This window comes from Sphaerodactylus townsendi, linkage group LG13, assembly GCF_021028975.2.
Source record: "Sphaerodactylus townsendi isolate TG3544 linkage group LG13, MPM_Stown_v2.3, whole genome shotgun sequence".
NCBI lineage: Eukaryota > Metazoa > Chordata > Lepidosauria > Squamata > Sphaerodactylidae > Sphaerodactylus > Sphaerodactylus townsendi.
In genome coordinates, this window is record NC_059437.1 from 46,807,111 (window position 1) to 46,820,699 (window position 13,589).

The 13,589-nt window shown below is 44.8% G+C and overlaps 1 protein-coding gene across 15 annotated transcripts in view; it reads right to left on the bottom strand.

The window, feature by feature from the left end:
• Positions 1-13,589, bottom strand: part of FBRSL1 (fibrosin like 1) — an 839,253-nt gene that overhangs the window by 294,413 nt on the left and 531,251 nt on the right. For all 15 annotated transcript variants that reach the window (XM_048514425.1, XM_048514427.1, XM_048514435.1 and 12 more), the window contains one exon: positions 9,961-9,990. In XM_048514425.1, the coding sequence (XP_048370382.1) occupies positions 9,961-9,990 (30 nt within the window). The remainder of the gene's footprint in view (positions 1-9,960; positions 9,991-13,589) is intronic.

The following is a 13,589-nucleotide window of genomic DNA, read 5'->3' on the forward strand; positions in this document are numbered from 1 at the left end:
GAAGCACAGTTTTACTTCAATCAAGACCACCAGGGCTGTTCTGGCATTTGCCCACTCGACCACACGCTGTCCAAACGAGTCCATCTCCAGATCGTAAATTATCCATTTCCAGTAATTACGGTAACATGGTTAATTCTGTTTACAGTCCTTTTTTAAAAAAATTGCCCCCTGGTGCGATTCTAAACATTATTACCGTAACCGTGCACTATAGAAAACAGATTTGCTTTCAGTAATGACACATTGCCACATCTGTCAACCCAAGGGCTCCCTCCATTAAACTAACCACCTTTATCCAGGCATTAAAGAGTTCTCAGCTTTTCTAACTTTTTTTGTCGTTCTTTCTTTCAGTTAATGTCTCTGGGTTCTCAACTTTTTAAGCCAGAGGAGCCAGCGAGTCTGCCGCATTCAGGAGGATCACATACCTGAACCGTGTGTGATTTCTTCCTTTGTGTCGCCATAAAGGCACTAAAACCAAAACACACATTCTAGCAGAGGCAGAGAGTCCAGAGAACAGGAAATCTTCGCCAAAGTGCTTGGGAGACACAGAGATTGCATAGCGTGCACTTCACAATCTTTGCTATGATAACGGGAGCACCATCTGACCATAAATGTAAGATGAGATTTCCTAGACTAGACCAAAGGTATGTCCAGTCCAAATTCCTCTTTCTCACAGTGTCCTATCTGATGCCTGTAAAAGGACCACAAAGCAGGACGTGGAGAATAAAGCTTTCTTATGCTATTGACTCTCAGAAACTGATACTCAGAAAAAAATACCTCTTGATGTGGATAGTTTCAGAGGAAAGCCATTTTGGTCTGCAGTAGAAGAGCTGGATTTGGGTCCAGTAGCCCCTTAAGAGAGCAACAAGATTTTGGGGAAATATGATTCCCAGAGTTAAAGCTCCTTTAATCAGCCTCTTGATATACAAGAAGAAGAAGAAGAAGAAGAAGAAGAAGAAGAAGAAGAAGAAGAAGAAGAAGAGGAGGAGGAGGAGGAGGAGGAGGAGGAGGAGTTAGGATTTATATCTACCCTTTCTCTCCTGTAGGAGACTCAAAGGGGCTTAGAATCTCCTTGCCCTTCCTCCTCTCCACAACAAACACCCTGTGAGGTAGGTGGGGCTGAGAGAGCTCCGAGAAGCTGTGACTAGCCCAAGGTCACCCAGCTGGTGTGTGTGGGAGTGTACAGGCTAATCTGAATTCCCCAGATAAGCCTCCACAGCTCGGGCGGCACAGCGGAGAATCAAACCCGGTTCCTCCAGATTAGATACAGGAGCTCTTAACCTCCTACGCCACTGCTGCTCCTATAGAGGCTCCAGTTGGTCATCATGGCTAACTACCATTGATGGAACTTTCCTCTATACATTTTCTAGATCTTCTCCAAAGACATAAACGAGCAGCTTCACTTTATCTAGTGGCAATGAGATCTGCAAGTTAATTGCCCTAAATTTGCCCTTAATCTACCGTTTTAACTTTACTGAGTGTCCCTGAGTTTTAGTGTTGGGAAGGAGACCAGAAAAGATTATCTCCGTTTGCCTTCTCCAAACCATGATTACTTTTTATAACCTTGTATCATAGTCCCCTGATCCTGTCCCTTGATGTCTTTATTCCCAATCCCTTTAGTCATTTCCTTGGTGATGCAACTCCTGGCTGGAATTCTTCTGTCTTTTCCAAATGGACCACTAGCAACTAAAGATGTTGGGGGGGGGGGGGGGGAGAGCTGTGCAAACTTCTTCCCCAAAATGCTTTTCAAAACATCCTCGAGACATTTTATTTCTGCTGTGCGGAAATCACCCCTCTGTCTCTTTCCTCCTAACTTACCTGATAGAATGGTTGAGAGGGCAAAATGGAGGAGGGGCTAAATATTTGTACTGCTTTGAGATGTTTGGAAAGAAGTGTGGGATAGATATGTTACCCAAAATGCCACTATGAAAATGGGTTTCCTCCTTTTCCTCAGCATGGCTGACAGTGGGAGGTGGGGACAATGATTCTTTCAATTGGAGTAACCCATGAGGGAAAAGAATCATGGCTCACCACCTTCCCTGCTGTTGCTTTCAAGTCTTAAATGTTGGGAGATCAGATCTCCGATGACCCGCTCGGCGTGCAGTTTGGGCTTAATGATGGCCCCAGAGGAAAGGCCCTGTAAAAATCACGTGTCACTTCTCTCCCTTTCCACGGAGTACTTGAGTTTTTAAGCGTTCTTCTGCCATCATTAGAACACAAACTCAAACCACAGCGTCAACACACAGTGAACATTTAATTAACGCAGAAATGCAATGTCGTTTGCACCCTTGTCCTCCCCTCCCCGATGTCTTATTTAGTAAATGAAGAAACGCCCGATATCTAACCCTTGATTTGTGCAGCTCGCTCCTGCTCTGGGTCCATACAATTAAACTGACAACCCATAATTTCACTCGCAGCAGTTGGGAGTCCAAGAATGAAAGAACACGAACAGGGAATTACACTGAAAGAAGGTAATAGGTTCCCCCGCCCCCCAACCACACACACATTTTATAGTTAATATGGTTCCAAACATTGTTATTAGCCAAAAAAAAGTCTGAGCAACATTTTGGAATAACGACAAAGAGGAATTACTCATCCCCTCATTTTATGCAACTTGACTTTTGGCTTTTTGCAGAACGCCATTTAACGGAGCGCATTACCAATCTGCTCGCCACTTTTCATCCCAACGCTAAAGCAGGTAAGAGACAATAAGAGGAACTGTTGATGGTTTATATTACTCTATTATGTTAATGTTCACTAAAGAATGCCATAAGCTTTCTCATTACATGTGTATAAACCAATTCTCTGTGGTGTTATTCCTGTGCTAAATGCTATAACTACATAAATCTTGAATTAATGGAGACTTTATAGTTCCTGAAAATTAAGGGTAATTGCTATCTGTTATTGCTGTTGTAGCTAGTAAAAGAAGTATATATTTTCAGTAGCAATGTTTATGGGCTGTCAGAGTTACGCCACCACCATAGCTGCACAGTGTGAACGATAGCCGAATATCACTTATGTCTGTTTCCCTCATCTTTGTTTCTTCTCCGGCACAAAAAAGTAAACTACAAAATCCCTCACCCCCACCAGTAGGGATGTTATCTGATTGTGTGAGATTTCTGGCGGGTTTCAAACGTTCAGGTTTCTTTTATGGATTCTCCAAGCCCTGAAACAAGCGGCAGTCATCCGCCCCTCCCCTGCCCAACCATATATGCAAAAATTGACAGAAACATGGCTGCTAAAAATGACCCTTGTTTGGAGATCAATGGTTTCAAAGAAAAAGGAAACCCAGGAAATTTATCAAGGAAAATGGGTGGGATGAAAATATTTTCCTAACCATGTGTGAAACTTAAAGTTTCAGTAGGGTAGGCCTGTTAAACTATTGTAGCACAACAAAACAAAAGTCCCATGGCACTTTAAAGATCTTGCCGGTCTTTAAGGTGCCATTAGAGTGTAGTTGCTTTTGAAATTTAAAAGCCCTCATTTATAAATGTTCATAACCCTTAAAACATAATTCAAACACCATGACAACAGTGTTGCATTTCATAGTCTTTAATAAACACAATACCCCAAGCCAAATCTAAACCCTACCCAACCTTGGCTATCAATGGATTCTGGCATTGGGGTGAAACTTGGTTCTTTCCAAATAGAAAAGCTTAGCTATAAGAAGGAGGAGGAGGAGGAGGAGGATAAACAACAACAACAACAACAACAACAACAACAACAACAACAACAACAACAACAGTGTGGCTCTCCTAAAAAGATTCAACACCGTTAGCTGGGGCAGGGGGGATCTAAGCACTAGATTAGTCTAACCCACAGGTGTCAAACTTGCGGCCCTCCAGATGTTATGGACTACAGTTCCCATCATGCTGGCAAGGGATGATGGAACTGTAATCCATAAAATCTGGAGGGCTCGAACCCTGTTCAGTATTCCTAAATTGCATGATAGTTCCTTTTAATATTGTATGATAGTTTCAAGACTTTACAGAAAATTAGCAAAATACAGAAAGAATGATGAGAGCATCAACTATGGAATAGTTAGGGTTCTGAGACATATATCCCCTGGTTGGTTTCAGCCTTTGTAAGCATCAGGTCTCAGATACTTACTTTCCAAGAGCCACAACAACTACCTTGTGATACAAAATGTCAGCACCACCTTGCTACACGTTGATGTACCCAGGATTTGAAGCTAGGACCTGGAGCAAGTGTCAGACCCACAAGGGAGAGATTTCTCTCTACTTTGGCCTACTCTCTTCTTTGGCCTACACCAGTGATGGCGAACCTTTTAGAGACTGAGTGCCAGGGGCAGAGCGAGGGGAAACTGCACCTGGGGCATGCGTGCGCCCTGTGCTACGCCCCTGCCCTGCCCTGGAATGCCCTCAGAATGTCCCGAAACACCCCTGCCCCACCCCAAAACACCCTCACCACACCCCCGAAGGGGCGCGCACCCAGTACATCACCACCCCTTGCCCCCTTGGCGCTATGCCCAACTGGCAACTTGTGTGCCCACAAAGAAGGCTCTGAGTGCCACCTCTGGCACCCGTGCCATAGGTTCGCCACCACTGGCCTACACCTACAAATGCCTACATTTGTTTTCAACGTCATGACGTCCAGTCTGACTTAGAGGCAGAGAATGAAGCCAGTGCCTCATGCTGACTGATAAAAAGGGGACATATATAGGGAAGTCACAGTTAAATTGTCTCTTTCTCATTTTTTTTTTTTAAACAAAGGCTTGTTTTGCTCAGGTCGTACGTTAAAATGGAGCACCGCAGTTCCAGCCCCGCTGCAGTATTTATATCGTCTGTGCAGAATGATATAATAGTCTTTCCTTTCCTGAGAAAGACAGTTAGGTTACCCAGCCAAATGCAATCCAGCTTCCTCTGAAGGTAACCTCAGATTCCACATTCTGAAAGCTAATCAATGTTGTTGCTCAGAATTCAATTTCTTCACTACAAGGTGAAGTCAAACCTAATCTAGCAAACGTCAGTCTCCTACGGAATGCTGCTACTCGGGCCTAGCCGCTGTAATTTAAGATAATCATTAATAGCATAGTTGTATACTAAAACTACATGCCACTTACAACTTCATCTGAGCGTTGACTGGCAGATCTTTTAAGTACTTTTTCTAAATGACTGCCTTTTTGCCTTCTTTGATTGGGCAAACGCTAGAAAATACTGTGATTCCGTGTCAGAAATAATACGGGAGAATTGAGTTCCACGTTGTTTGCCGTGTAGCACCATGCTTGGTTATCATCAATCTAGATAGGGCCAGGTAGAAACCTGAAAGATACACTGCACGGAACTGCATGGAGAGACACAAAGACAGAGACAAATGTTTTGAGCTGAACGACTTGAGCCGTGCTGGAGATCAGCCGCTCGCACAATGTTGCAAAAGCAGCAAGCTTTTGAAGAAAGAATTTGTGTACTGGCTTGGGAGACCGCAGGGGTTTGTGGAATGGTCTGCCCACTGCAAACACTTGCGCACCAACAACTGTGATGCAGAGGCATGTGCGGGGGGGGGGGGATGGTGCCCGGGACAAAACCTGCTCCAGGCGCCCCCCCGCCCCCGTGGCCCTCTGTGCCCCACTTACCTAGCTGGGCCCCTGCTGGCCACCCCTCAGCCCTGCCCCACCCGGCTGCTCCTTCAGCCAGTGGAGGCTCCGCCGGAACAGCCTGGCAGGGTGGGGCCGAGAGGAGGGGTGTGGGGGCGATTCTGCGCCCTCACGTGACCAGCTGGCGTGCGCCCGGGGACATGTGACCCCACATGTCCCCATGAGCTCTCTGCATCTGCTGTCATGCGTAATATGCATTTGACACTGAGACATGAGGGAGAAACATGTTTTGCCTCATCAGAGCAAGATAATAAGGTAAAAATAATCAGTAAATCAGGGGTCTCCGGTGTGATGCCCGTGGGAGACATGGCACATGCCAAGTGTTCTTAAGGAAGTGGGTGGGGCCAGGTAAGGTTTTTGCCCAGGAAGGCTTCTGACTGAATGCTGAAAATTAAATTGGACGTGCAGGTTTTTTTTAATGCTGCTTTGACAGCAGCTGCCACCACAGCACAAAGATCTACACTGTGCTATTGAAGTTAAGCTGTGGCAATCATTTTGCGGCCGCCATTTTGTTGCTACATCCACCGTGTTGTGCCCAAACATGCCCACAGGCTTGAAAAGGTTAGGGACTCCTGCAGCAGAGACAAACAATGGCAGAATTTAATTAGAACTATTTGAAAAAGGAAACAGAGCCTGGCTTGGGAAGTTTCTTAGCACTTGCTTGGAGATACTCAAGGGCCGCACGTCTTATTTTTCCCCAAGGTTCTGAACCTCCTCTAGTCTTGCCCGCCTGCCCTGAAAGTCTTTTTTTAAAAAAGCTCTTTTAGATATTTCCTCAGCTCCGACTGAGTTGGCAATAGTGTCCATGACTCATGTAAAAACTTAAAATCAAAATATATTCCGCACATGTGAATAATCTCATTTTACATTATGGGCCACGGGAGAACATCTCAGAGGAATAACATTAGGTTTGTACCACATCCAAGCATTACAAGCTAGGCAAGTAACCAAGTAATTAAGAATTTCGGCAGGTTTCGGCAATAGAACTGAGCAGCGACGCCACAGATTTGCACTGGAGCAAGCTGCTAGGGGTCTTGAGGAAGGCACAGAGTGGATGTGTCTGCCACCAAGTGAACCAGGCCCAACCTCCAAGCTCCTCCTCCTTCTCTTGCTTCAGCCAATAAAAGTAGGAATCCCCCCCTCCAAATTGGTTGTTGCAGTTTAAAAAAAATCAGCTCGCACCACTGCATAGAATACTGTTGCTCAATCCGCTATTCCAGCTCGTAGCTTGTGCATCAAAACACACTGGTGGTTTCTTTTAGGGCACGTTTCAACATTCAATAAGCCTTTTGAGAGAGGACATGGAAAGGATGAAAGGCAAAGCATATTTTTCTGATTCTGAACAGATGTGTTGGGGGTGGGGAGTTTGTTTTATTAGAGCAGGCTTCCTGGGTACCTTCCTACGTTTGTGGTATTTTTACCTCCTGCGGTTTCAGCAAAGATCAAGCAAAATTGCCTTTATAAATCTGCAAGCCGAAGGATGACCCATATCTAAATTTGGAAATGTGTAAACATTCCACGTCCTTTTATTACCCTATTTCACTACTCTGATACATCAATATTTGGCTAGACATTAAGCTCTGTTTAACATGAGCAAATGTTGTGGCAGAAAATCTGTCCAGAAAACCACGGGTCCTTCACAGATCTTTGGCCGTCTCATGTTCAAAACTACCTCGGCAAAGCCAACAACTAGAAATACAGGGAACAATTTCCAGAGGAAGATGGGAACGATTCCTGCTGAAATCAACAGGCCTTAAGTATTCACTCATTTCGCTGGGACTCACGCATGCCCCAATTTTCTGTGTGTTATACCCAATCTTTTCTCAAAATATAAAACTTGGAGCTTGTAGAACCCTGGGCTCCTGGCTGCTCACTAAGATCTAAGTATGATTATGCCATGTTTTTAGTGCTTCCAAATAACAAATGAAATTAAAGAGGATGGAGAAATGGTCTGTGCGAGGCAGCTGTTAATGAAACCAACAATAACGTCCTTCTGAATGCCCTACGTGGGAAGAGACTGGGGGGCTTTGCTTGGCAATGTTTTGCTCCTGTCTGATGGGGTGGTGCCATAGGGTGACACTGGGAGGGGGTGCTCTACCTCCCCACCTCTGCCCAAGACTTTGACCTCTGGCCTTTGCAAGGTGCCAGTTTGCCAATCCCTCGTGCTCTCCACATATTAACTGGGAGAGTTTGTGTATCAGGAGGGTATTTATTATTATTATTATTATTATTATTATTATTATTATTATTGTTGTTGTTGTTGTTGTTGTTGTTGTTGTTGTTGTTGTTGCTGTTGTTGTTGCTGTTGTTGCTGTTGTTGTTGCTGTTGTTGTTGTTGTTATTGATACAAAAACAGTTAGACACAGCAAACAAGATCAATATGCTGGATTTTGTATTACATCACACGTCGGACACTTCCCAAGCATCTAGGACTGTGTGATGTATCGACGAATAATGCGTGCAGAGCCGAGTAGGGTGGCCTTTTGCAGCTGACATATGGTGATTTTGTCAGCGCCAATTGTTTTTAAGTGCCGTCCAAGGTCTTTAGGCACTGCACCCAGTGTGCCGATCACCACTGGGACCACCTTTACTGGTTTGTGCCAGAGTCTTTGTAGTTCTATTATTATTATTATTATTAATTATTATTATTATTATTATTATTATTGTTGTTGTTGTTGTTGTTGTTGTTGTTGTTGTAGATTTCACAGCTGCCAGAGCTTTAGCTGGTTGTTGGCCCTCATTACAATTCGAGCCTCACCCAGAAGCCTAGGAAGTTGTAATGTATCGGTGTAGTATTAGTGCGGATCCCAGCAAGGCTGCCTTCTGAATTTGACAGATGGTAATTTTGTTTCAAGTGCTGCCCTAGTGTTTTTGGGATGGCGCCCAGCGTGTCAAGTACCACTGGGACGACCTCAGCTGGCTTCTGCCATAGACCATAGGTGTCAAACTCGCAGCCCTCCAGATGTTATGAACTACAGTTCCCATCATCCCCTGCCAGCCATGTGCAGGGAACTGTAGTCCATAACATCTGAAGGGCCATGAGTTTGACACCTGTGCCATAGACCCGTGGTGGCGAACCTTTGGCACTCCAGATGTTGTGGACTACAATTCCCATCAGCCCCTGCCAGCATGGCCAGTTAGCTATGCTGGCAGGGGCTGATGGGAATTGTAGTCCATAACATCTGGAGTGCCAAAGGTTCGCCACCACTGCCATAGACGCTGAAGCTCGATTTTCAAATCGCGGTATCCAGTGACATTCTCGTGTTCTTTTTCAATGATCCTGCTGTCACCGGGGACTGCTATGTCGATTAATAATAATAATAATAATAATAATAATAATAATAATAATAATAATAATAATAATAATAATAATGTTTTATATACTGCCCTTTCCCCAGAGGGCTCTTATTGATATACTGATGAGACCCAGTTCTATTGTTTGTGTTTTCATAAAGAGCAGCACTTCAGACTCAGAATGAATGCTATGAGAGGGATAACTTAGCTGAGGTGAGACAGAGGAAGCCAGCCTAGATCTGAAGGGTTATTGGCTTGAACTGTTCTGGCTGGGGTTCTCTCCCCTAAAGAAGCCTTAGGTTTGCTATTGCCAATGCACTTGAGATTACTGGTTGCATACCGATTGCATCACAGATTTGCACCGAATTCAGGTTCAGTTGCGACTGTCATCCACAAGCTCCTCACATACTGGGTGAGTGAGGGGTTTCTGGGTTAAAACAAGAATTATGTACCCATACCCCTCTCTCTTTCCATCTGAAACGTCTGAGCGTAACCTCTCAATGACTAATGCAGGTATCAAGCAAAAAGGTCAGAAAAATCATTGCTGAGTGATAAATACATATGTGCGAAGCCAAAATCTATCCTGACAGTAACAGCATCATCTACGAAGACAAGTTCCTGGTTGTCCATCTTCTAAACCCATTACAGAACTGACATGTTCAGAAATAAGTATAAATAAAACATTGGCTTTCAAGCAGCTCCTGAAGGAAGTCTCCCTCCAAAACAAGGTGACCATAGAGCTAACACAGTACTTGAGGACTCGTAGGATTTGGGCATATTAATGAAGGGCTTTGTACTAGAGACTGCAAGCTCTCTTGAATAGGTGCATGCGTCTGTAAAAGCAACCAAGCCCAACTGGGAAGGTATCTTGAGAAGCTGATGCAAGGCATTTTGTTAGAACTACTATTAATATTTATAACATTGAGAATGAAAGTGCAAACAAATCATAGAGATCATTCTTTTCTGGATGCTTTCTTACTTTGCTGGGGAATTTCCAAAGTTCTGGGAGGCCAGAAGATTAAAACGAGACCAACAAAAGGGATAGTTGCTCTTACCTTATCGTCAATTTCACTCTCGCTGTCGCACTGTAGAGGGGAGGGGAAAAAAAGAAAAGAAAAAGGCACATGAAAAACATGGCAAAACATACTGAAATATGCGTATATCTCAAAACCTTGCTTGGCACTTAGAAGAAACGTATGGGGGCATAATGAAGAACAAGCCTCTCTGAAGAAGTGTCAGCATGGCTTCTGCAAAAGGAAGCATATGGAATGCTGCCGCTGCAGTGATCTAGACATCCCAAGGGATGAAGGGAGAGCTACTTAGTGAATCCCGCCCCCATGTTAATGGACAATATGCAAATTGTGTGTGGGGAATACATCTGCAGGAACTGCATGTTTGTACACAAAATGGTATTTTTGCTTTTCCTGGTCTAGTAGGTGAAAGCAGCTAGAGAAAGACTGCTGAGAAAATGGGAGGGGTTAGGGCTCCCCTTCTCCTACCTATCCCCTTTCACCTATCATTCTCTATTAATTGACTTTTTGCATGAGTGATAAACACAGATGTGCGAATCTCATGCTTGTCACCAATTGTCAAATCCTGCTCTCAAGTGCATTAGAGAGCCAGTGTGGTGTAGTGGTTAAGAGTAGGTGGATTCTAATCTGGAGAACAGGGTTTGATTCCCCACTCCTCACCCTGAGTGGCAGAGGCTAGGGTTGGAGATTCGGACAGTCCGAATCTGGATTTTTACCGAATCTGCACTGATTCGGACGGATTCGGACGAGCAAGGTCCGAATCTCAGCTGTCCGAATCCTAACAAATCCGAATCCATGGGATTCGGATCACCAGCCGAATTGCGTTTTTATTTTTTGGTGGTTTTTCACGTTTCGGCCTGCAGGGGCGCATTTTTAAACATATCGGCACCAAAATTTCAGGGTATCATCAGGAGACTGTCCTGATGATACCCTCCAAGTCTGGTGCAGTTTGGTTCAGGGGGGCCAAAGTTACGGACCCCCAAAAGGGGTGTCCCTATCCCCCATTCTTTCCAATGGGAACTAAGGAGATGAGGGCTACCCTTTGAGGGGTCCATAACTTTGGCCCCCCCCAGAACCAAACTGCACTGTTGCGCATCATCAGGACAGTCTCCTGATAATACACTGAAATATTGGTACTGATACATCTATTAATGCACCCCTGCAGGCTTTTCCCCAGAGATTCTTTGTTCTGCAGTGACTTAGCTGCATTGCTGTCAATAGAATTTCTGATAGAGGGCTGTGGAGTGCACATTTTTCATGGTAAACCCAGGTTTCAGGGTATCTTCAGGAGAAAGTCTCTGGATGACACCATCTAGGTTTGTAGAACTTTACTTCCAGGGGCAGTGGAAGATGGCCCCACCCCTTTGGGGTCCCATAGAATTAAACCCCTGAAGCAAAATTCCCCAAACCTGGATGGTGTCATCCAGAGACTCTTTCCCTGAAGATGCTCCTTGAAAGTTTTGTGACTATACCTTCAGAAATGTGCACCTCACAGCCCTCTACCAGAAATTCCTCATTGACAGCAATACAGCCAAGTCACTGCAGAACAAAGAATCTTGGGCAAATTTCTGTGGGTTCCTGTGGGACGATTTTGAGATGTATCGGCACCAAATTATCAGGGTATCATCAGGTGACTGTCCTGATAAGCTGCCCACCACGTTTGGTGCAGTTTGCTTCAGGTATGGACCCTCAAAAAGGGTGCAACTATCCCCATTGTTTCCAATGGGAGCTGATAGGATGGTGGGGGCTACACCTTTGAGAGTCCATAACTTTGGCTCCCCTGAACCAAACTGCACCAAACTGTGGGGGTATCATCAGACAGCCCCCTGATGATACCCTGAAAGTTTGGTGTCACTAGCTTTAAAATGCTGGTTTTGCGGTTTCACCGCTCACTCCTCCAGCAGGCTTCATGTGCAGGAGCGTGTGAAACATGAAACCGAATTTTTTAAAGCTAGTAACGGCTGAATAGGTATCATCAGGAGACTGTTCTGATGACACCCCAAGTTTGCGTGCAGCTTATAGGGGGGCCAAAGTTATGGACCCTCAAAGGGGGCCCCTTATCCCCCATTGTGGGAGCTAAGGAGATGGTGCCTACCATTTTGAGGGTCCATAGCTTTGGCCCCCCCCCTAAACCAAACTGCACCAAGCTTGGGAGGGTGTCATCAGGACAGTCACCTGATGATACCCTGGTATTTTGGTGCTGATATGTCTACAAAAGCGCCCCTGCGAGGCACCCCAAAAATTTGCCCAATATTCTTTTCTGCAGTGACTTCTGCATTGCTGTCAATGGGGATTCTGGTGGAGGGAGCTGGTGGGGTGCACATTTATCAAGGTACAGTCATTGTCAAAATGTTCAGGGTATCTTCGAAGGAGGAAGTTCTTTCTGAATGACACCATCCAGGACTTGAGGAACTTTGGCTTATGGGGGAGCAGTGAGAATGGACCCTACCCATATAACTGATTGAACCCCTTGGAAGCAGCGGTCACCCAAGCCTGGAGATGGTGTCATGAAAGAGACTCTCTCCTGAAAGACACCCTGAAAGTTTTGTGGGTTTACCAATGAGTTAATGTGCACTCCACAAAGTCTTCTCCCACAGAAATTTCCCATTGGCTTTAATGGAGCCGTAGCCAGCCAGCCACTACAGAGCATTGCAGAATCTGGGGGAAATTTCTTTGGGTGACTGTGAGGGGTGCACTTTTAGAGCTACTGTTCACCCAAAATTTCAGGGGTATCATAAAAAGTACTGTCCTTTATGATACTCCCCTGTTTGGTGAAGTTTGATTCAGGGGTCCAAAGTTAGCGACCTTCAAAAAAGTGTAGCCAGCCCCATCTCCTGTTAGCTTCCATTGGAAACAAATAAGGGGATGGGGACTCCCTTTGGAGGGTCAATAACTTTGCTCCCCTGAACCAACCGCACCTAAACTTAGAGAAAGAATCAGGATAGTCCCTATATGATATCCTCTGAAAGTTTAGTGTCAGCTAGCTAGCTTTAAAATTGCGTCCCCTGCAGGCCAAAACGTGTAAAACACTCAAAAAATTCAAAAAAAAAAAATAATAAACGGATTCAATTTTTCTCGGATTTACCCGAATTTTCGGCATAATCCTATTCAGCTATGATTCGGATTCGGGTATACAAATCATTTTATGCCCCCAAATACCCAAATCCGAATTTTACCGAATTTTTTTAGTATTGACCAACCCTAGCAGAGGCTTATCTGGTGAACCAGATGTGTTTCCAAACTCCTACATTCCTGCTGGGTGACCTTGGGCTAGTCCAGGGGTAGGGAACCTGCGGCTCTCCAGATGTTCAGGAACTACAATTCCCATCAGCCCCTACCAGCATGGCCAATTGGTCATGCTGATAGAGGCTGATGGGAATTGTAGTTCCTGAACATCTGGAGAGCCGCAGGTTCCCTACCCCTGGGCTAGTCACATTTCTTCGGAACTCTCTCAGTCTCACCTACCTCACCAGGTGTCTGTTGTGGGGAAAGGAAGGGAAAGGAGCTTGTAAGCCACCTTGAGTCTCCTGACAGGAGAGAAAGGTGGGATAAAAATCCAAACTCTTCTTCTTCAAATGGTTTTAAAAGAAGATAAGAATATTCATGTGTAGTCAGAGGGATGAATAAAAATGATTTTGTTTTAATATGATTTT